This window comes from Nerophis lumbriciformis, linkage group LG03 (assembly GCF_033978685.3).
Source record: "Nerophis lumbriciformis linkage group LG03, RoL_Nlum_v2.1, whole genome shotgun sequence".
In the NCBI taxonomy this organism is placed as follows: domain Eukaryota; kingdom Metazoa; phylum Chordata; class Actinopteri; order Syngnathiformes; family Syngnathidae; genus Nerophis; species Nerophis lumbriciformis.
The window spans coordinates 63,596,965-63,621,935 of NC_084550.2; the positions used below are offsets into that span (position 1 = coordinate 63,596,965).

Sequence of the window (24,971 nt, forward strand, 5' to 3'; positions counted from 1 at the left end):
CCCGCTAGGAAAAAGCACTGAAGCATAGGGATGGCTATGTAAAACAAAAGTAAAACTGAACTGGCTACAAAGTCAACAACAGAATGCTGGACGACAGCAAAAACTTACAGCGTGTGGAGCAAAGACGGCGTCCACAAAGCACATCCGTATATCACATGACAATCAACAATGTCCCCACAAAGAAGGATAACGTACGCACAACTTAAATAGTCTTGATTGCGAAAACAAAGCAGGTGCGGGCAATAGCACTCAAAGGAAGGCGTGAAGCTGCTACAGGAGAACACCAACAAAACAGGAAAGGCCACCAAAATAACAGCGCAAGACAGGAACTAAAGCACGACACAGGAAACAACAACAAACTGGGGGAGTTTAATTTTTTAACCTTTTCTGCTGGTGGTGTGCCTCCGTTTTGTTTTTTTTAATGAAAAAAATGTGCCTTGGTTCAAAAAAGGTTGAAAAACCCTGGCTTAAGAAACACTGGTGTAAATGATGTACTCAACCATAACTAGCACTAAAATTGCCTATTTTTGATACTCCAAAGCAGTGGTTCTCAAACTTGTTTCACCAAGTACCGCCTAAGAAAGTCCCACCATAATGACCAACATTAAAATACAGCAGTAAAACTACTTTCCACTTTTCCACCACTAAGTTGTGTCAGTAATGACAATACTAAACAAAAGTCATAGAGAAGTTTCTTAAGCGCAATAATTATGACTAAGGTGGTGAAGCTGTATTTTCATTTGCAGTTTTGTTATGACACATTTACCGTATTTTTCGGACTATAAGTCGCAGTTTTTTTCATAGTTTGGCCGGGCTCCAGTGCGACTTATATATGTTTTTTTCCTTTTTTACTATGCATTTTCGGCAGGTGCGACTTATACTCCGTTGCGACTTATACTCCGAAAAATACGGTAGTTGGAATTTATCATATTACCGTACTGTGTGTAATTGTATGTAATTTTTTATCAGTTTTTATGTAAATATGATTAGTACTTATTTTCACAATCAGCCTGACCTAAGGCTTGATAATATTTGTGATTGACACATGCTTTCATATCATTTGACAAGGTTTTAAACAGTAAGTAGTTTAGATATAATTATTGAATATCAATCCATCCATCCAGTTTCTACCGCTTGCCCCTTTCGGGGTCGCGGGGGGTGCTGGAGCCTATCTCAGCTGCATTTGAGCGGAAGGCGGGGTACACCCTGGACAAATCGCCAGCTCATCACAGAGCCAACGCAGATCGACAGACAACATTCACACACTAGGGACAATTTAGTGTCGCCAATCAACCTATCCCCAGGTGCATGTCTTTGGAGGCGGGAGGAACTCACGCAGTCACGGGAAGAACATGCAAACTCCACACAGAAAGATCCCAAGCCCGGGATTGAACTCAGGACTACTCAGGACCTTCGTATTGTGAGGCATATGCACTAACCCTTGTCCCACCGTGCTGGGGGCTCACCTACTCCTGCTTCATCGGGTAAGTGAAAAAAACGGTAATTTTTTAATATCAAGAGTAAGATTACTAATTCAGTATTATTTGAGTGGGCCTCGGGCTCTTTTGTAGTTGAAAAGTTTGATCCGTGGGTCAAAAAGGTAAAATGTATAACATGCATGTTAGGGATGTCCCGATTCGATATTTGGATCGGATCGGCTGCCGATATTTGCCAAAAATTGCGTATCGGCAAGGCATGGGAAAATGCCGATTCAGATCCAGTTTAAAAAAAAACTCTGTTCCGTGTTTTCCAACGCACCGATTTAAATAATACATTCCACTTTTCTGCTGTTCCGCATTTTCCAGCACACCTTCAACACATCCACAGGTCTGTGGATTCTCACGCAGTTGCTTTTAGCTGCTGGCATTACACGACAGGCTCTTCTCACTCTTTTCTGTGTCTCCCTCTCACAGACAGCAAGTGCACCTTCTTACACACGTCACATTCTGTCACGTCATACGTCACATACGTATACGTCCTCCCCGAGCAGAGAGGTAGCAGCATGGCTAACGTTAGCTGTGATGCTAGCGCAGCCGTGCGAGCAACGCTCCCTCTAAGGTGCTCGCCTGTGCAATTGCGTACTGTTTAAGCGTCCTCTGCGCATAGCAAATCTATGCCACGCACAAAATCTAATAAAAAAATAAGCGCATAACAATTTTCGACACACGGACACGACAGAGAAAACAGTTTTCGTCATCATTGTTCAAATATTGTGACGTCTGTCGAGACGCTTATCTCCATTCGGTGCCACATGTCCACACCATCAAAATGCTGAGGCAAAAATTTCCAGATCAACACCGTATGAAAAAATTTGTGATTTTTTTGGTTGTGATTTCCTTCTCTGCATGAAAGTTTAAAAGTAGCATATATTAATGCAGTATGAAGAAGAATGTTTTAATGTAGACATGCAAGCCTTGAAAGAAAATTTTGAAAATCAAGACTACATTTCCTGCAAATGGGTGCATTTCTACCCTATATTTTAACTTTAGATTTATTCTCATATCAAACTCTTTTGGCTGTCTTTTTGACACTTACATCCGGCGCCCCCCTCCACACCCTGAATTATAAATAATGTAAATAATTCAATGTGATTATCTTGTGTGATGACTGTATTATGATGATAGTATACATCTGTATCATGAATCAATTTAAGTGGACCCCGACTTAAACAAGTTGAAAAACTTATTGGGGTGTTACCATTTAGTGGTCAATTGTACGGAATATGTACTTCACTGTGCAACCTACTAATAAAAGTCTCAATCAATCAATCAAAACACATAGAATCATCATACTGCTGTGATTATATGCATCAAGTGTTCATTCAAGGCTAAGGCAAAATATCGAGATATATATTGTGTATCGCAATATGGCCTTAAAATATCGCAATATTTAAAAAAGGCCATATCCCCCAGCCCTAGTTCAATGATGCCATTTCTGTTTGTCATGTATAATTTTGTCTATTTTGTGTTTATCCTTGAATTAACAGGTCAGTTTCTTGTTACCAACCATTGTGTATTATTCAAACTCCCCGAATTCAGCTGGCTAGTTGTTATCAAGAGTACTAAAACCCTTTTCAACATGATTCTGACAACTAAGTAGGCTAAATAACTTTAAACTTTAATACATGCTCGGATAGGGCAGTATCGGTCAGTATCTGTATCGGATCGGAAATGCAAAAACAATATCGGTATCGGATCGGAAGTGCAAAAACCTGGATCGGGACATCCCTAATGCATGTAAACACATCCTCCATTCAGTTGTACACATTAACAACTACAGGTATACAGTTTTATACTTACACAACATACCATCTTGTCTAAGTATCTTCCTGCAGGAAAATGTGGCTGTGTTGATATTTTACTGCAGTCAAACTACTTTTTAAGTTACCTTTGTTTAAAAAAGAAAAAAAGGAACAATTTAAAGCAGAGAAAAGGAATTTAGGATTAGGCGGGGTCACGAATGTCTAGTGTGCATGGATAAATGACACATACCGACTGAAATGTTCATAATTTAATTATTTATTAGTAAACGTTTTAAAAGAATCAGTCTTGTAACTAAGGAGAAAATAAGGGCAGGTATTGCATGACCTTCTGACATGATTGATCATGTTTGACTGCCCTTTAGGTGAAAACAAAACAAGTTTTTGACCAGCCAGACGTCCATGAAGTCTAAATTGCAGCCTTCATGTCGGTGAGTTCTTCTGTTCGTGCCAGCACACTCTCCATCATGTCAAAGGTGTGCAGGGCTGAATGGAGAGCCTGGTAGGGGAACGTCAGCAATCAGTATAATCATCTTTCTAGTACAGGGGTGTCAAAGTCAATGCCTGCAAGGCCGGATGAATGATTTTTAAAGATATTTGATTAGTATTAGAAGCGGCCCGCAGGCCACAGCCGCCTGCTGCTGTTTTGCACGCACCAATACTCCATTAGTGTTGGCGCTATGAATTTTCAAAATGGGGCCCCAGGGACCCCATCAAGTTGTAAAAATGGGGTCCCACTTTTTTGTAACCATTTTGAAAACAAATGATAAATGTATGCATTATCTTGCTATATCTCACATTCTATATTGTGTTTTGGAAAATGGTTGTCATAAACGTTATTTCATTAAAGAAATAATACAAAAGAAAACACATTTTTATGCATATGTAAATGTACAAACCCCGTTTCCATATGAGTTGGGAAATTGTGTTAGATGTAAATATAAACGGAATACAATGATTTGCAAATCATTTTCAACCCATATTCAGTTGAATGCACTACAAAGACAAGATATTTGATGTTTTGCAAATAATAATTAACTTAGAATTTCATGGCTGCAACACGTGCCAAAGTAGTTGGGAAAGGGCATGTTCACCACTGTGTTACATGGCCTTTCCTTTTAACAACACTCAGTAAACGTTTGGGAACTGAGGAGACACATTTTTTAAGCTTCTCAGGTGGAATTCTTTCCCATTCTTGCTTGATGTACAGCTTAAGTTGTTCAACAGTCCGGGGGTCTCCGTTGTGCTATTTTAGGCTTCATAATGCGCCACACATTTTCAATGGGAGACAGGTCTGGACTACAGGCAGGCCAGTCTAGTACCCGCACTCTTTTACTATGAAGCCACGTTGATGTAACATGTGGCTTGGCATTGTCTTGCTGAAATAAGCAGGGGCGTCCATGGTAACGTTGCTTGGATGGCAACATATGTTGCTCCAAAACCTGTATGTACCTTTCAGCATTAATGGGGCCTTCACAGATGTGTAAGTTACCCATGTCTTGGGCACTAATACACCCCCATACCATCACAGATGCTGGCTTTTCAACTTTGCGCCTATAACAATCCGGATGGTTCTCTTCCTCTTTGTTCCGGAGGACACGACGTCCACTGTTTCCAAAAACAATGTGGACTTGTCAGACCACAGAACAGTTTTCCACTTTGTATCAGTCCATCTTAGATGAGCTCAGGCTCAGCGAAGCCAACGGCGTTTCTGGGTGTTGTTGATAAACGGTTTTCGCCTTACATAGGAGAGTTTTAACTTGCACTTACAGATGTCGCGACCAACTGTAGTTACTGACAGTGGGTTTCTGAAGTGCCCATGTGGTGATATCCTTTACACACTGATGTCGCTTGTTGAGGCAGTACAGCCTGAGGGATCGAAGGTCACGGGCTTAGCTGCTTACGTGCAGTGATTTCTCCAGATTCTCTGAACCCTTTGATGATATTACGGACCGTAGATGGTGAAATCCCTAAATTCCTTGCAATAGCTGGTTGAGAAAGGGTTTTCTTAAACTGTTCAACAATTTGCTCACGCATTTGTTGACAAAGTGGTGACCCTCGCCCCATCCTTGTTTGTGAATGACTGAGCATTTCATGGAATCTACTTTTATACACAATCATGGCACCCACCTGTTCCCAATTTGCCTGTTCACCTGTGGGATGTTCCAAATAAGTGTTTGATGAGCATTCCTCAACTTTATCAGTATTTATTGCCACCTTTCCCAACTTCTTCGTCACGTGTTGCTGGCATCAAATTCTAAAGTTAATGATTATTTGCAAAAAAAAAAAATGTTTATCAGTTTGAACATCAAATATGTTGTCTTTGTAGCATATTCAACTGAATATGGGTTGAAAATGATTTGCAAATCATTGTATTCCGTTTGTATTTACATCTAACACAATTTCCCAACTCATATGGAAACTGGGTTTGTATTCAGTTATAAATATTCATTCTTTCTTCTTTCCTTCATGGATCTAAACTTTACCGCTGTTGGTATTTTTTTCTATATTTTCAGAATGTGTTTGTTCTATTTTTGGCCAAAGTAAGACAAAGAAAACAATCTGAAGTTGTCTTTATTCTTTAGTTTTAATGCCACAATTTTAATAGTCCGGCCCTCGTGTGCACAGATTTTCCTCCATGCGGCCCCTGAGCTGAAATTAATTTGACACCCCTGCTTTAGTGCAATCTTTAAAAAGTCCCTCACCTGAATCTGAGATTCCGGGGTCATGTTTGGCAGCTTCTCGTCACCAACAGAAACAGAAATGACAGATGTCTCTGTGGAGAGGAACGTGTTAAAAAAAAATAGAATGTTGAGAAGAGCTTGTGTGTGGTGGTCTCACCTTGGGCATTTCTCCTCTTCTTCTCCATGGTGGTGCTGAGCTCCCTCTCGTAGTGAGCTCTGGACATGTTGATCCCCACACGGAGGGGCTTCATGAAGCCCTCTTGTATTTTATGTAGCTCTGTCCAGATCCCTGTCTGGTAGATGAAGACAATGAGTGACTTAAGCCAATGTAGGTCCCTCTGTCGCAGCTCAGCTTAGTTGACTGTGTGTCTGCTTTTATAAAAACTGCAATGCACAAGCCTCCAGCTAGATGGCAGCAGTGCTCACACTAATCCGAGTGCGCATGCAATTGTTTTCCTGGGCTTTAAACTTACTCCCATCCCTTAGACTTACAATAAAACAAGTATAATTCTGGGGCTGGATACATTCATGCAGTGTTTAGTGACCAGCAAATTGTCTAGCACGATCTCGACGCCGCAATAAAGGTAGAAAAAATACACAGAACGGCCCAATAAAACGTATTAACCTCATTTGACCAAAATCCTCATTAGTTTTGGACCAACAATTATGGAGAATTGATGACTTTAGTGTAAAGTGGGTCAATGTGGCGTCTGCCTTAAATGTATTGTTTGGAATCACTGCACTACATACTGTATGTCTGTGCTTTTACTTTGTTTTTTTAAATATTTTTCACAGGTTTTGCTGTGGCGAGTTTGCATTGTTGTGATTTTTACTATCAGGTAATTAACTGTTTTTTTCTGTCCTGTCCAGCGACTCGGGCAAATCATATAGTTGATGTAGATCAGGGGTGTCAAACTCAAATACAGAGTGGGCCAAAATTTAAAACTGAACAAAGCCGTGGGCCAAGGTTGAACAAATTAACCTTTTAATAGGGACCCAAACAAGTTTTGCATTGAATATTGAACAAGCAAGGCTTATATAACTTTATAGTGACATGCAAAATCGAGTTTCAAATAATAATAATTAAAAAATATCAATGGCATATCAAATACATTTTAAATAAAAATGTAATGCCTATTTTCTATTTGCAGCCTTCTGGGGTAAATATCAACATTAACTTTTTCCACAGGCTAATAAATTTGAAAATAAAATAACAATGAATAAACCAACCATTTATGACTTTAAACTGCTCAGTTTGCAACACACTGATCTCATCTGATGTGCCCAAGCCAGATACCTGCCATCTTTTCTTGGATGCTAGTTCATTAATGTCGGGACTCAGGCTTTGAGCTGAGGCAACCTTCATTATCGAAGGAAGGTGTTCATCAGTCATTATATCTCGTAGTCCGCCCGGACCACAGTCTTGGGGGCGTGCCTTAAAGACACTGCCTTTAACGTCGACTACGAGCTGTCGTCACGTCTGCTTTTCATCCATTCTAACAACGTGCCGGCCCGATCACACAATATATGCAGGCGTCTGTATGCACAAACATGTGAATGCAATATACTTAATCAACAGTGATACAGGTTACACTGAGGGTGCCCGTATAAACAACTTTTACACTGTTAGAAATATACGCCACACTGTGTGAACCCACACCAAACAAGAATGACAAACACATTTTGGGAGGACATCCGCACCGTAACACAACAGAACAAATACCCAAAACCATTTGTAGCACTAACTCTTCCGGGATGCTACAAAATACACCCCCGCTACCACCAACCCCCCCCCCACACACACACACACACACACCTTGTAACGTCTCGGAAGAGTTAGTGCTGCAAAGGGTTCTGGGTATTTGTTCTGTTGTGTTACGGTGCGGATGTTCTCCCGAAATGTGTTTGTCATTCTTGTTTGGTGTGGATTCACAGTGTGGCGTATATTTCTAACAGTGTAAAAGTTGTTTATACGGGCACCCTCAGTGTAACCTGTATCGCTGTTGATTAAGTATGCGTTTCATGTGACTGGGCCAGCACTCGTTGGACTAGATGAAAAGTGGATGTGACTATTATTGGGAGGGGCAGTGAAATTGGGAGTCTTCCGGGAGGGTTGGTAAGTATGAGAATTAGCGGTGAATGAGGCGTTACCGCGGCACCGCCGCTGTATATAATCGGCGGGCCAGCTCCAGTGTTAATTTGATATCCCCTCAAAGGCCAAGTGAAATTACACGGCGGGCCAAATTTGGCCCGCGGGCCAGAGTTTGACACCCATGATGTAGGTGATCTATATCAGCTGTACAGACTTACTTTACAAAAGAGAACTGTGGGATACTTCTCTTGTTGCCTTATTTGTATTTGACTTTATTAAACGGATTTATATTATCATTTGGCGCAGCCGGGCCGTAGCAGGAGGGGATAGAAAGAGGAAAAAAAGGAAGACAGAGGAGGAAATTGTGGGGATAAGACGAAGAGACAACAACAGAACAGCATCAGCAAATATGATAGTAGAAGCAGTTAGTAAAGTAAATATTATTAACACAGAAATGACAATGAACATTATTATACTACAAATGGAGCAAATAGCAATAGCACTATTGATAATGAATAATAACAATAATTACCTCGTATTAACAATGCAATTGTTTCAAATGCAACAATACATATATGTAATGATTACTTGAATTACAAAAGAAAGCAGATAAATGAAGGGCAGGAAAGAGAAGCAAACTTTATTAACCTTGTAGATTTGTTATAGTAACAATTAGGGATATCCGATATTCCGATATTGTCCAACTCTTTAATTACCGATACCGATATCAACCGATATATACAGTCGTGGAATTAACACATTATGCCTAATTTGGACAACCAGGTATGTTGAAGATAAGGTACTTTAAAAAATAAATAAATAAAATTAGATAAATAAAAAAATAAAAAAATGTCTTGAATAAAAAAGAAAGTAAAACAATATAAAAACAGTTACATAGAAACTAGTAATTAATGAAAATGAGTCAAATTAAGTGTTAAAGGTTAGTACTATTAGTGGACCAGCAGCACGCACAATCATGTGTCCTTCGGACTGTATCTCTTGCAGACTGTATTGATATATATGGGACGGCGTGGCGCAGTGGAAGAATGGCCATGCGCGACCCGAGGGTCCCTGGTTCAATCCCCACCTAGTACCAACCTCGTCATGTCCGTTGTGTCCTGAGCAAGACACTTCACCCTTGCTCCTGATGGGTGCTGGTTAGCGCCTTGCATGGCAGCTCCCTCCATCAGTGTGTGAATGTGTGTGTGAATGGGTAAATGTGGAAGTAGTGTCAAAGCGCTTTGAGTACCTTGAAGGTAGAAAAGCGCTATACAAGTACAACCCATTTATTATCATTGATATATAATGTAGGAAGCAGAATATTAATAACAGAAAGAAACAACCCTTTTGTGTGAATGAGTGTAAATGGGGGAGGGAGGTTTTTTGGGTTGGTGCACTAATTGTAAGTGTATCTTGTGTTTCTTATGTTGATTTAATTAAAAAAAAAAAACACAAAAAACCCGATACCGATAATAAAAAACCGATACCGATAATTTCCGATATTACATTTTAACGCATTTAACTAGTAACAATAGGTTAAGCTTTGTCAGTGTGCCATTTGATTGATTGATTGATTGAGAAGTGTATTGACATTTTAAAGAATTGAATCCATGCAATGCTTTAAAAGGGCAAATGGATGGCACAAAAAGCCAAAAGCCTTGTTTCCATTGTGGTCCATTAAATATTCATCACATTTGATACATTCAATACTAAAAGATATATAACCTGTAACATGTATATAAAAAAATTACGTTAAAAAAATTGATAAATGATGTACATATATACGGTATGCATGTCAGGTGATTTGAAAAACAATATATACAAAAAATAGGGGGGGGGGGGGGGTAAATACACTATGTACATGACAATGCACATGTTGACTCAAAGAGTGTGCAAAACAGAATGAGAAAACATATATATACACTATAAACACATTTCAACCTGTTTGATGCTTCGAGGAGTTGCTAGGGATCAATTTTGGTTCAGATCAGGTAGAGGTGGAGCTGAGCCATGATTTTATGGCAGTTTTAAAATTTAGTAGGGAAGTTTGAATTTTACGGTCTGTTGGTAGTGCATTCCACTGTGTGGTGGCTAGACTGACCATGAGTCCTCTTTTCTCCGGACATGTCCTCTTTTGCGGGGCTGTCCGGGCGGGGTTTCTTAAATGCCTCAAATGTCCGGCATTTTGAGTCAGGGTTGCGTGTATTTTCAATGTATGTCCAGGGTTAAGAAGGGGTTAAAAACAAAACAAATTGTGAAGATGCGCGCACGCAGCAACATGTGTGGGCAAGGGGCACAGAAAGAGAGATCGATGGAGTGGATTGATTGACATACTTGCCAACCCTCCCGAATTTCATTGCCCCTCCCAAAAATCTCCCGGGGCAACCATTCTCCCGAATTTCTCCCGATTTCCACAGAGACAACAATATTGGAGGCGTGCCTTTAAGGCACTGCCTTTGCGTGCCGGGCCAGCCACGCAGTATCTATGGCTCGCCACACATGTAAAAGAATGCAAGGCATACTTGGTCAACAGCCATACAGGTCACACTGAGGGTGGCCGTATAAACAACTTTAACACTGTTACAAATATGCGCCACACTGTGAACCCACACCAAACAAGAATGACAAACACATTTCGGGAGAACATCCACACCGTAACACAACAGAACAAATACCCAGAACCCCTTGCAGCTCTAACTCTTCCGGGACGCTACAATATACACCCCCCGCTACCCCCTAGCCCCCCCTCCTCATATATATATATATATATATATATATATATATATATATATATATATATGTATATGTATATATGTATATATATATACATACATACATATATGTATATATATATGTATATGTATATATATATATGTATATGTATATATATATGTATATATATATATGTATATATATATATATATATATATGTATATATGTATATATATATATATATATATATATATATATATATATATATGTATATATATATATATATATATATATATATGTATATATGTATATATATATATATATATATGTATATATGTATATATATATATATATATATATATATATATATATATATATATATGTATGTACAGGTAAAAGCCAGTAAATTAGAATATTTTGAAAAACTTGATTTATTTCAGTAATTGCATTCAAAAGGTGTAACTTGTACATTATATTTATTCATTGCACACAGACTGATGCATTCAAATGTTTATTTCATTTAATTTTGATGATTTGAAGTGGCAACAAATGAAAATCCAAAATTCCGTGTGTCACAAAATTAGAATATTGTGTAAGGGTTAAATTTTGAAGACACCTGGTGCCACAAACTAATCAGCTGATTAACTCAAAACACCTGCAAAGGGCTTTAAATGGTCTCTCAGTCCAGTTCTGAAGCCTACACAAACATGGGGAAGACTTCAGATTTGACAGCTGTCCAAAAGGCAACCATCGACACATTGCACAAGGAGGGAAAGACACAAAAGGTTATTGCTGAAGAGGCTGGCTGTTCTCAGAGCTCTGTGTCCAAACACATTAATGGAGAGGCAAAGGGAAGGAAAAACTGTGGTCAGAAAAAGTGTACAAGCGATAGGAATCACCGCGCCCTGGTCAAGATTGTGAAAAAAAACCCATTCAAAAATGTGGGGGAGATTCAGAAGGAGTGGACAGCTGCTGGAGTCAGTGCTTCAAGATCCACCACCAAGAGACGCTTGAAAGACATGGGTTTCAACTGCCGCATACCTCGTGTCAAGCCACTGTTGACCAAGAAACAGCGCGAAAAGCGTCTCACCTGGGCTAAGGAAAAAAAGAGCTGGACTGCTGCTGAGTGGTCCAAAGTCATGTTTTCTGACGAAAGCAAATTTTGCATTTCCTTTGGAAATCGAGGTCCCAGAGTCTGGAGGAAGACAGGAGAGGCACAGGATCCACGTTGCCTGAAGTCTAGTGTAAAGTTTCCACCATCAGTGATGGTTTGGGGTGCCATGTCATCTGCTGGTGTCGGTCCACTCTGTTTCCTGAGATCCAGGGTCAACGCAGCCGTCTACCAGCAAGTTTTAGAGCACTTCATGCTTCCTGCTGCTGACCTGCTCTATGGAGATGGAGATTTCAAGTTCCAACAGGACTTGGCGCCTGCACACAGCGCAAAATCTACCCGTGCCTGGTTTACGGACCATGGTATTTCTGTTCTAAATTGGCCCGCCAACTCCCCTGACCTTAGCCCCATAGAAAATCTGTGGGGTATTGTGAAAAGGAAGATGCAGAATGCCAGACCCAAAAACGCAGAAGAGTTGAAGGCCACTATCCGAGCAACCTGGGCTCTCATAACACCTGAGCAGTGCCAGAAACTCATCGACTCCATGCCACGCCGCATTAACGCAGTAATTGAGGCAAAAGGAGCTCCAACCAAGTATTGAGTATTGTACATGCTCATATTTTTCATTTTCATACTTTTCAGTTGGCCAACATTTCTAAAAATCCCTTTTTTGTATTAGCCTTAAGTAATATTCTAATTTTGTGACGCACGGAATTTTGGATTTTCATTTGTTGCCACTTCAAATCATCAAAATTAAATGAAATAAACATTTGAATGCATCAGTCTGTGTGCAATGAATAAATATAATGTACAAGTTACACCTTTTGAATGCAATTACTGAAATAAATCAAGTTTTTCAAAATATTCTAATTTACTGGCTTTTACCTGTGTGTGTGTATATATATATATATATATATATATATATATATATATATATATATATATATATATATATATACAATCGGAATCAGAAATACTTTATTAATCCCCGAGGGGAAATTAAAATTTAGAGGTTATTTTGAATATTTCTACCTCTGCACTTTTTTTCCAAAACTGTGAATGTTACAGAATATAAGTGTGACTTATTTTGTTATACTGTCAAGCAGTGTTGGCGTTAACGCACTTTTTGTGTCTTTTTAACGCATTGAAATCAGAAAGAACGCAGATTATTTTAATTTTTTTTACCATTTACGGCCCACAGCTAATGTTTTAAAGGCCCACGGCACATTCTAAAAAATAAAAAAGCTTAAAGGTGAAATGTCATTTAGAAAAAGTTGCAATGTTGACTACTAATATTGAACCTGATGGGTCCTGGTTAGCGCCTTGCATGGCAGCTCCCGCCATCAGTGTGTGAATGTGTGTGTGTGTATGGGTGAATGTGGAAATAGTGTCAAAGCGCTTTGAGTTCCTTAATAAAAAAAGGTAGAAAAGCGCTATACAAGTACAACCCATTTACCATTTACCATTTAATAAAACAAAGCTGTTTTTTTTCTTTCAAACTGTCATTGCTCAAAACATAATATTGAATCAAAATCAATGTTATTATGAATTATTGACCTATCCAAGGTTCCCATTACTTCACATCAAATATTCCACTTTGAAAAATATTTTTGGTGGAAGATTTTGCAAATTTTGTGTGTTTGACAAAAAAGGGCGGAAAACAAACAAACAGAAAAACAACATAAAAAAAAACTAAAACATTTTGAAATGAGGGATGGATCTGAAGTTGATGTAGACTCCAGGGATTTAAGCGTTAAATATAAAACTTGCACTTGGCCTCAGGATCGAACTCCACATGTGTTCATTCATAGTTTTGATGCCTTCAGTGACAATCTACAATGTAAATAGTCATGAAAATAAAGAAAACCCATTGAATGAGAAGGTGTGTCCAAACTTTTGGCCTGTACTGAATATTCACACACATATATGAAGATTAGAGATGTCCGATAATGGCTTTTTTGCCGATATTGTCCAACTCTTAATTACCGATTCCGATATCAACCGATACCGATATATACAGTCGTGGAATTAACACATTATTATGCCTAATTTTGTTGTGATGCCCCGCTGGATGCATTAAACAATGTAACAAGGTTTTCCAAAATAAATCAACTCAAATTATGGAAAAAAGTGCCAACATGGCACTGCCATATTTATTATTGAAGTCACAAAGTGCATTATTTTTTTTAACATGCCTCAAAACAGCAGCTTGGAATTTGGGACATGCTCTCCCTGAGAGAACATGAGGAGGTTGAGGTGGGCGGGGTTGGGGGTAGCGGGCGGTGTATATTGTAGCGTCCCGGAAGAGTTAGTGCTGCAAGGGTTTCTGGGTATTTGTTCTGTTGTGTTTATGTTGTGTTACGGTGCGGATGTTCTCCCGAAATGTGTTTGTCATTCTTTTTTGGTGTGGGTTCACAGTGTGGCGCATATTTGTAACAGTGTTAAAGTTGTTTATACGGCCACCCTCAGTGTGACCTGTATGGCATTCACTTGTGTGTGTGAAAAGCCATAGATATTATGTGATTGGGCCGGCACACAAAGGCAGTGCCTTTAAGGTTTATTGGCGCTCTCTACTTCTCCTTACGTCCGTGTACACAGCGGCGTTTTAAAAAGTCATAAATTTGACTTTTTGAAACCGAGACCGATAATTTCCGATATTACATTTTAAAGCATTTATCGGCCGATGATATCAGCAGTCCAATATCATCGGACATCCCTAATGTTGATGCTTTGACAAGATATGGTGGATTTGAGTACATTTGGGTCCCAGGAAGGAACATTTTGAGGGTGGCTTAGGCAGTGATGTGGTGAATTAAGAACGACGTTTACCTTGTTGTCGGTCACTTTGTCTCTTATCAGGAGGTAACGCAGCAGGTTCAGACACTCCATCAGTCTGTTTGCACACACGCACTTCATCTTATTTAACAAATACTCAGTCCTCCAACACACAACCGTTTTTATACAGCGCACAAGGAAAGTATTCACAGCACTTCACTTGTTCCACATTTTATGTTACAGACCTTATTCCAAAATGGAATACATTCATTTTTGCCCTCAAAATTCTACACACAATACCACATGATGACAATATGAAAAGGTTTTATTTTTAAATTTTGCTAATTTATTAAAAATAAAAATCTAAGAAATCACATATGTTCTGAGCCTTTGTTCAACACTTAGTTGATGCACCTTTGGCAGCAATTCCAGCCTTAAGTCTTTTTGAATACGATGCCACAAGCTTGGCACACCCATCTTTGGGCACTTTCAACCATTACTCTTAGCAGCACCTCTCAAGCTCCATCAGGTTGGATGGGAAGGTTTTCATCCAGGATGTCTCAGTGCATTGCTGCATTCATCTTTCCCTCTATCTTGACTAGTCTCCCAGTTCCTGACACTAAAAACCATCCCCACAGCATGATGCTGCCACCACCATGCTTCACTGTAGGGATGGTATTGGCCTGGTGATGAATGGTGCCTGGTTTCCTCCAAACATTCACGCCAAAGACTTCAATCTTTGACTCATTAGACCAGAGAATTTAATTTCTCATGGTCTAAGAGTCTTTCAGGTGCATTTTGGCTAACTTTTTACTGAGAAATGGCTTTTGTCTGGCCACTGATTGGTCTATTGTCCTTCTGGAAGGTTCTCCTCTGTCCACATAGGAATGCTGTAGTTCTGTCAGAGTGACCATGGTCTTGGTCACCAACCTGACTAGACTAAGATGAACGCAGCAATGTACAGAGACGTCCTGGATGAAAACTAACTGGGAGACTAGTCAGGATAAAGGGAAAGATGAACGCAGCAATGTACAGAGACATCCTGGATGAAAACTAACTGGGAGACTAGTCAGGATAGAGGGAAAAGATGAATGCAGCAATGTACAGAGACATCCTGGATGAAAACTAACTGGGAGACTAGTCAGGATAGAGGGAAAAGATGAATGCAGCAATGTACAGAGACATCCTGGATGAAAACTAACTGGGAGACTAGTCAGGATAGAGGGAAAAGATGAATGCTGCAATGTACAAAGACATCCTGGATGAAAACTAACTGCGAGACTAGTCAGGATAGAGGGAAACGATGAATGCAGCAATGTACAGAGACATCCTTATGAAAACTAACTGGGACACTAGTCAGGATAGAGGGAAAAGATGAACGCAGCAATGTACAGAGACATCGTGGATGAAAACTAACTGGGAGACTAGTCAGGATAGAGGGAAAAGATGAATGCAGCAATGTACAGAGACATCCTGGATGAAAACCAACACTTCCCATCCAACCTGATGAAGCTTGAGGGGTGCTGCAAAGAGGAATGGTTGAAAGTACCCAAAGATAGGTGTGCCAAGCTTGTGGCATCGTATTCAAAAAGACTTGAGGCTGGAATTTCTGCCAAAGGTGCATCAACTAAGTATTGAGCAGAGGCTGTCAATACTTATGTACCGTATTTTTCGGAGTATAAGTCGCACCTGAGTATAAGTCGCACCTGCCGAAAATGCATAATAAAGAAGGAAAAAAACATATATAAATCGCACTGGACTATGAAAAAAACTGCGACTTATAGTCCGAAAAATACGGTACATGTCATTTTTTTATTTTAATACATTTGCACAATTTTATAATAAAAAAAAAACCTTCACATTGTCATTAAGGGGTATTGTGTGTAGAATTTTGAGGACAAAAGTAATGCATTCTATTGTGGAATAACATAAAGTGAAGGGCTGTGAATACTTTGTATGTACAGCCATTGCTTCATCTTGATGCCTATTTCCATGTGAGGGTTTACCTGTCCAGGTACTGCAGGAGGTCAGTCTCGGGGCCGTCCGGGAGGGTGAAGACCGAGCGCAGCAGGGGAAGCAGATGAACGCCCGCAAACCAGCTGTTAGCGTTGTCCGGCTATGAAGACAAGCAGGCGAGTATAAGCGAGGACAAACACTCACCCTGGCGTTTACGGCGGCACTTCACCCGTAGAGCGCCGTCGATCTGATTTCGGATGTTTTTGATGACGTAGCCTTCCACTCCTGAGTGACTGCTGATCTTCAGCATGAACCTGGAACACGGCCCAGCGGTTAGACCACGTGACACTCTGAAGTACTTTTCCAGACGGCGAGGTAGAACCCACTTGAAAAAATGGTACTTGGCCTCAGGATCGAACTTATCAATGCTCAGCTGGAACACCTTCAGACCTTTGCTCCTCTGTGGTGGAAGATCATGTTATATGTTCATGTCATCACTCACAGCAATAACAATGCACATTTGGATAGAGTGCAGCTGGGATAGGCTCCAGCCCCCGCACAGGGCAATGTTGAAATAACACATTACTGAAACTACTATCAAACAGTAGGGGAACATTATCACAATTTCAGAAGGGTTAAAACCATTAAAAATCAGTTCCCAGTGGCTTATTTTATTTTTCGAAGTTATTTTCAAAATTTTACCCATCACGCAATATCCCTAAAAAAAGCTTCAAAGTGCCTGATTTTAACCATCGTTATATACACCCGTCCATTTTCCTGTGACGTCACACAGTGATGCCAACACAAACAAACATGGTGGATAGAACAGCAAGGTATAGCGACATTAGCTCGGATTCAGACTCGGATTTCAGCGGCTTAAGCGATTCAACAGATTACGCATGTATCGAAAACGACACGACAGCCAGCGACACGGGAGAAAGCGAGGACGAATTCGGCGATCGCCTTCCAACCAACGATTGGTATGTGTTTGTTTGCCATTAAAGGAAACTAACAACTATGAACTAGGTTTACAGCATATGAAATACATTTGGCAACAACATGCACTTTGAGAGTGCAGACAGCCCAATTTTCATCAATTAATATATTCTGTAGACATACCCTCATCCGCGCTTTTTTCCTGAAAGCTGATCTGTCCAGTTTTGGAGTTGATGTCAGCAGGCCAGGGAAGCTAGGGTCGATATTCTTCTCTTGATCATCTTCGGTGGCATAAGGGACGGTGTGAGCCAAGACATCCAGGGGGTTTAGCTCGCTCGTCTGCGGGAACAAACTGCCGCCATTGCTTGCCGTGCTACCGAGGTCCTTTGTCCCTGAATTGCTCACACACTCCGGCAGACTCAATGGGGGTCTGGCGGCAGATTTCTTTGACTTTATTGTTGGAAATGCATCTGCTTCGAGTGTCGCAGGATATCCACACATTCTTGCCATCTCTGTCGTAGCATAGCTTTCGTCGGTAAAGTGTGCGGAACAAACGTCCAATTTCTTGCCACTTTCGCATCTTTGGGCCACTGGTGCAACTTGAATCCGTCCCTGTTCGTGTTGTTACACCCTCCGACAACACACCGACGAGGCATGATGTCTCCAAGGTACGGAAAACAGTCGAAAAAACGGAAAATAACAGAGCTGATTTGACTCGGTGTTTGAGAAAATGGTGGATTGCTTCCCGATGTGACGCCACGTTGTGACGTCATCGCTTCGTGAGTGAATAATAGAAAGGCGTTTAATTCGCCAAAATTCACCCATTTAGAGTTCTAAAGATGCATTCATCTCGAAATGAAATCACTACTTTATTAAGTGTTGACCATTATTGGAATGAACATCAAAGAGTGACATCTACTGGCTAAAGTGGGGCACTGCTTGTAGCTCAAATTAATATTAAATTACATTATTAGGCACACAAATACAATGAAGATCTACAAAACCCAAAACCAGTGAAGTTGGCACTTAATGTAATTCATAAAACAAAAACAGAATACAATGATTTGCAAATACTTTTCAACTTATATTCAATTGAATAGACTGCAAAGACAAGATATTTAATGTTCACACTGAGAAACACATTTTTTTTTGTGCAAATAATCATTAACTTAGAATTGAATGGCAGCAACAAATTGCAAAAAAGTTGGCACAGGGGCATTTTTACCACTGTGTTACATGGCCTTTCCTTTTAACAACACTCAGTAAACGTTTGGGAACTGAGGAGACCAATTTTTGAAGCTTTTCAGGTGGAATTCTTTCCCATTCTTGCTTGATGTACAGCTTAAGTTGTTCAACAGTCCGGGGGTCTCCGTTGTGGTATTTTAGGCTTCATAATGCGCCACACATTTTCAATGGGAGACAGGTCTGGACTACAGGCAGGCCAGTCTAGTACCCGCACTCTTTTACTATGAAGCCTTGCTGTTATAACACGTGGCTGGGCATTGTCTTGCTGAAATAAGCAGGGGCGTCCATGATAACATCGCTTGGATGGCAACATATGTTGCTCCAAAACCTGTATGTACCTTTCAGCATTATTGGTGCCTTCACAGATGTGTAAGTTACCCATGTCTTGGGCACTAATACACCCCCATACCATCACAGATGCTGGCTTTTCAACTTTGCCCCTATAACAATCCGGATGGTTCTTTTCCTCTTTGTTTCCCGGAGGACACGACGTCCACAGTTTCCAAAAACAATTTGAAATGTGGACTCGTCAGACCACAGAACACTTTCCACTTTGTATCAGTCCATCTTAGATGAGCTCAGACCCACGAAGCCGGCGGCGTTTCTGGGTGTTGTTGATAAATTGCTTTGGCTTTGCATAGTAGAGTTTTAACTTGCACTTACAGATGTAGCGACCAACTGTAGTTACTGATTGTGGTTTTCTGAAGTGTTCCTGAGCCCCTGTGGTGATATCCTTCACACACTGATGTCACTTTTACCTGAGGGATCGAAGGTCACACGCATTCAATGTTGGTTTTCCGCCTTTCTCCAAATTCTCTAAATCTTTTGAACTAAATTCCTTGCAATAGCTGGTTGAGAAATGTTGTTCTTAAACTGTTGGGCAATTTGCTCACGCATTTGTTGACAAAGTGGTGACCCTCGCCCCATCCTTGTTTGTGAATGACTGAGCATTTCATGGAAGCTGCTTTTATACCCAATCATGGCACCCACCTGTTCCCAATTAGCCTGTTCACCTGTGGGATGTTCCAAATAAGTGTTTGATGAGCATTCCTCAACTTTCTCAGTCTTTTTTGCCACTTGTGCCAGCTTTTTTGAAACATGTAGCAGGCCTTAAATTCCAAATTAAGTAATATTTGCAAAAAATAAAGTTTACCAGTTCAAACATTAAGTATCTTTTCTTTGCAGTCTATTCAATTGAATATGGGTTGAAAAGGATTTGCAAATCATTGTATTCTGTTTTTATTTTATGAATTACACAACGTACCAACTTCACTGGTTTTGGGCTTTGTACTTCTCTGACAACTGAAAGCAAAATAATTCAATATATTGTCCTCTATCAATCAGACTTGTGCAAAACTGAATTCAATTGCGGTTGTTTCCCAAATACCAACTCAATTAAAATATTTTTACATTTAATTTGAACTGAGGTTGCAAACAGAAAGTAAAATTGAAATTCCAATTAGATAATGTTGGTGTATTCCAGAATAAACTACTCCCATATTTACAAACGGTTCCTAACATTTAGCACTCTGTCACGCCAGGCGCTAGCATGCTAACTGTTAACATGTTCTCATTTTGGCCAATTCTGTAGGTATAAAACCAAAAGTCTTGGATATAATTCAAAGAAAAACAAAAAATTGCTAGCATGTTAGCCAATTATATAGACATAGATAAAAGACAATATCCATGCTAAAAAGGCATTGATATTGTTTGTTACTTTACGTTCTACTGATAGCTTGCGAAGTGTTAACAAATCAGCATTTTCTACCAAATTTGTAGGTCTAAAAAAAGGCATGGAAATTATTTGGTGTTATTCTGCTAGTATGCTAAGTGTTAGAATGTTAGCATTATAACCAATTTTGTAGGTCTAAAACTAAAACGGTATGAATATTGTTATAGTACCTGTCGTTAATCTGCTAGCATGCTAAATGCTAGCTTGTGTTGACCAATTTAGTAGGTCTAAAACTAAAAAGGTATGGATATTGTTATAGTACTTGTTGTTAATCTGCTAGCATGCTAAGTGTTAGCTTGTGTTGACCAATTTTGTAGGTCTAAACCTAAAAGGCATGGATATTGTTATAGTACTTGTCGCTAATCTGCTAGCATGCGTTAACCAATTTTGTAGGTCTAAAACTAAATATGTATGAATATTGCTATAGTACTTGTCGTTAATATGCTAGTATGCTAAGTGTTAACTTGTGTTGACCAATTTTGGAGGTCTTAAACTAAAAAGGCATAGATATTGTTATAGTATTTATCGTTAATCTGATAGCATGCGTTAACCAATTTTGTAGGTTTAAAACTAAAAATGTATGAATATTGTCACAGTACTTGTCGTTAATCTGCTAGCATGCTAAGTGTTAGCATGTGTTAACCAATTTTGTAGGTCTAAAACTAAAAAGGTATGAATATTGTTATAGTACCTGTCGTTAATCTGCTAGCATGCTAAATGCTAGCTTGTGTTGACCAATTTAGTAGGTCTAAAACTAAAAAGGTATGGATATTGTTAAAGTACTTGTTGTTAATCTGCTAACATGCTAAGTGTTAGCTTGTGTTGACCAATTTTGTAGGTCTAAACCTAAAAGGCATGGATATTGTTATAGTACTTGTCGCTAATCTGCTAGCATGCGTTAACCAATTTTGTAGGTCTAAAACTAAATATGTATGAATATTGCTATAGTACTTGTCGTTAATATGCTAGTATGCTAAGTGTTAACTTGTGTTGACCAATTTTGTAGGTCTAAAACTAAATATGTATGAATATTGCTATAGTACTTGTCGTTAATATGCTAGTATGCTAAGTGTTAACTTGTGTTGACCAATTTTGGAGGTCTTAAACTAAAAAGGCATAGATATTGTTATAGTATTTATCGTTAATCTGATAGCAAGCGTTAACCAATTTTGTAGGTTTAAAACTAAAAATGTATGAATATTGTCACAGTACTTGTCGTTAATCTGCTAGCATGCTAAGTGTTAGCATGTGTTAACCAATTTTGTAGGTCTAAAACTAAAAAGGTATGAATATTGTTATAGTACCTGTCGTTAATCTGCTAGCATGCTAAGTGTTAGCTCGTGTTGACCAATTTTGTAGGTCTAAAACTAAAAGGCATGGATATTGTTATAGTACTTGTCGCTAATCTGCTAGCATGCGTTAACCAATTTTGTAGGTCTAAAACTAAATATGTATGAATATTGCTATAGTACTTGTCGCTAATCTGCTAGCATGCTAAATCTTAGCAAGTGTTAACCAATTTTGTAGGTCTAAAACTAAAAAAGTATGAATAATGTTATAGTACCTGTTGTTAATCTGCTAGTATGCTAAGTGTTAGCTTGTGTTGACCAATTTTGGAGGTCTAAATCTAAAAAGGTATGAATATTGTTATAGTACTGTCGTTAATCTGCTAGTATGATAAATGTTAGCTTGTGTTGACCAATTTTGTAGGTCTAAAACTAAAAGGCATGGATAATGTTAAAGTACTTGTCATTAATCTGCTAGCATGCTAAATATTAGCTTGTCTTGACCAATTTTGTAAGTCTAAAACTAAAAAGGTATGAACATTGTTATAGTACCTGTCGTTAATCTGCTAGCATGCTAAGTGTTAGCTTTTGTTGACCAATTTTGTAGGTCTAAAACTAAAAGGCATGGAAATTGTTATAGTACTTGTCGCTAATCTGCTAGCATGCTTTAACCAATTTTGTAGGTCTAAAACTAAAAAGGTATGAATATTGTTGTAGTACTTGTCGTTAATCTGATAGCATGCTTTAACCAATTTTGTAGGTCTAAAACTAAAAAGGTATGAATATTGTTATAGTACTTGTCGTTAATCTGCTAGCATGCTAAGTGTTAGCTTGTGTTGACCAATTTTGTAGGTCTAAAACTAAAAGGCATGGATATTGTTATAGTACTTGTCGCTAATCTGCTAGCATGCGTTAACCAATTTTGTAGGTCTAAAACTAAATATGTATGAATATTGCTATAGTACTTGTCGTTAATCTGCTAGCATGCTAAGTGTTAGCATGTGTTAACCAATTTTGGAGGTCTAAAACTAAAAAGGTATGAATATTGTTATAGTACCTGTCGTTCATCTGCTAGCATGCTAAGTGCTAGCTTGTGTTAACCAATTTTAGCATGTTGAGTGTTAAAATTGTAGCCAATTTTGTCGGCCTAAAACTACAAGGTCTGAATATTATTACTTGGTGCTATTCTGCCAGCATGCTAAATGTTAGCATTTTAACCAATTTTGAAGGTCTAAAGCTAAAAAGCATGGGTAATATTTGGCGCTATCTTGCTAAGTGTTAGCATTTTACAGGATGTCTGAAACTAACAGAAAATGATATTGTTACCGAGCGCTATCTTGCTAGTATGCTAACATTTAACATGCATGTTATCCAATTTTATAGGTATACAAGAAATATTGTTACTTTCAAAATATAGAAATTGGCGAAAAATACTAATTTCCCCAGAATACTTTACTGTATCCAAGTCTTTTAAATGGAAGGAGTCTGTGTATATTTTTAGTATTTACATTAGTATTTTATTTTAGGAATGATGTGGACTAGATGCTCTTTTATGGGATCTTATTAAAAGGTGCAGGTCTACCTAAGAAAGTTGTAGTGGCAGAGAATAATTCCAATATCACAAACTTTAGGATACAGTTTTTTGACGATGACTTACCAAATCGCGTCTTGGACATATCGTCATGACTTTCGTTAAGGTCTGAAACAAAAACAGTGTACAAGTAAGGCACTTATTGTGAAAGGCCAAAGTAAAGAAAAAGGCTTATACAAAAGTTTACCCGTGGAACCGCCAGGAAGGTTTTGATTTCCAGCAGGTTTGCAGGCAGACTGCCATCATCCACACGCACAAGACTCTTCTCATAAAGCTCCTGTGGCACAGTGGAACATGAACATGCGACTACTACGTCTGCATCGTCAGGATTGATTTTTTATACCAAAAGTGACTAAAACATCAACTTGACTTACCAGTCCTTTCTGAATCCTAGACTCTTCAGTTCTGACAATTACAAGAACCACATCGGAGTTGAACAATGGCACCTGTTGTGCTGTATTATATACATACAGTGCAACCGGAAAGTAGCCTTATTCCAGAATGGAATACATTCATTTTGTCCTCAAAAGTCTACACACAATACCCCATAATGACAATGTAAAAACATTTTTTAGAAATATAACAAATGTATTAATACTTTAAAAAATGACATGTACATAAGTATTCAGACCCTTAAAGGCCTACTGAAACCCACTACTACCGACCACGCAGTCTGATAGTTTATATATCAATGATGAAATCTTAACATTGCAACACATGCCAATACGGCCGGGTTAGCTTACTAAAGTGCAATTTTAAATTTTGCGCGAAATATCCTGCTGAAAACGTCTCGGTATGATGACGCCTGGGCGTGACGTCACAGATTGTAGAGGGCATTTTGGGACAGCATGGTGGCCAGCTATTAAGTCGTCTGTTTTCATCGCAAAATTCCACAGTATTCTGGACATCTGTGTTGGTGAATCTTTTGCAATTTGTTCAAAGAACAATGGAGACAGCAAAGAAAAAAGCTGTAGGTGGGAAGCGGTGTATTGCGGCAGGTGTTGTGCTGGATAACGCACCCCTGACGTAGAATGCACCCCTTGACTGGTGTGCCGGATAACACAGCCAGTGTTTCATTGTTTACATTCCCGGAAGATGACAGTCAAGCTTTACCATTGGCCTGTGGAGAACTGGGACAACAGAGACTCTTACCAGAAGGACTTTGAGTTGGATACGCAGAAACGGTACCGTGAGTACGCATGCAGCTGCGGCTTCCAAACATTTGATCGCTTGCCCGTACGTGCGTGCCACTATGTGCATGTCACGTACGTAACTTTGGGGACTTTGGGGAAATATATGTGCTGTATGAACTTTGGAGAGGTGAACGGTACTTTGGGCTGTGGGACTGAGTGTGTTGTGCAGGTGTTTGAGTTGTATTGGCGGGTTATATGGACGGGAGGGGGGAGGTGTTTGTTATGCGGGATTAATTTGTGGCATATTAAATATAAGCCTGGTTGTGTTGTGGCTAATAGAGTATATATATGTCTTGTGTTTATTTACTGTTTTAGTCATTCCCAGCTGAATATCAGGTCCCACCCGCCTCTCACAGCATCTTCCCTATCTGAATCGCTCCCACTGCCCTCTAGTCCTTC

The 24,971-nt window shown here is 39.2% G+C and overlaps 1 protein-coding gene across 1 annotated transcript in view; it reads right to left on the minus strand.

Annotated features, from left to right (window-relative positions):
• Positions 1–3,502: 3,502 nt before the first annotated feature.
• glmna (glomulin, FKBP associated protein a) overlaps positions 3,503–24,971 on the minus strand; it is a 46,217-nt gene continuing 24,748 nt past the window's right edge. Inside the window, exons 10-19 of the mRNA XM_061941144.2 lie at positions 23,754–23,784; positions 23,567–23,656; positions 23,446–23,487; positions 16,976–17,049; positions 16,819–16,903; positions 16,640–16,749; positions 14,688–14,751; positions 6,101–6,236; positions 5,965–6,035; positions 3,503–3,758 (exon numbers count right to left, since the gene is read on the minus strand). Coding sequence (XP_061797128.2) covers positions 3,669–3,758; positions 5,965–6,035; positions 6,101–6,236; positions 14,688–14,751; positions 16,640–16,749; positions 16,819–16,903; positions 16,976–17,049; positions 23,446–23,487; positions 23,567–23,656; positions 23,754–23,784 — 793 coding nt within the window. The 3' untranslated portion in view covers positions 3,503–3,668. The remainder of the gene's footprint in view (positions 3,759–5,964; positions 6,036–6,100; positions 6,237–14,687; positions 14,752–16,639; positions 16,750–16,818; positions 16,904–16,975; positions 17,050–23,445; positions 23,488–23,566; positions 23,657–23,753; positions 23,785–24,971) is intronic.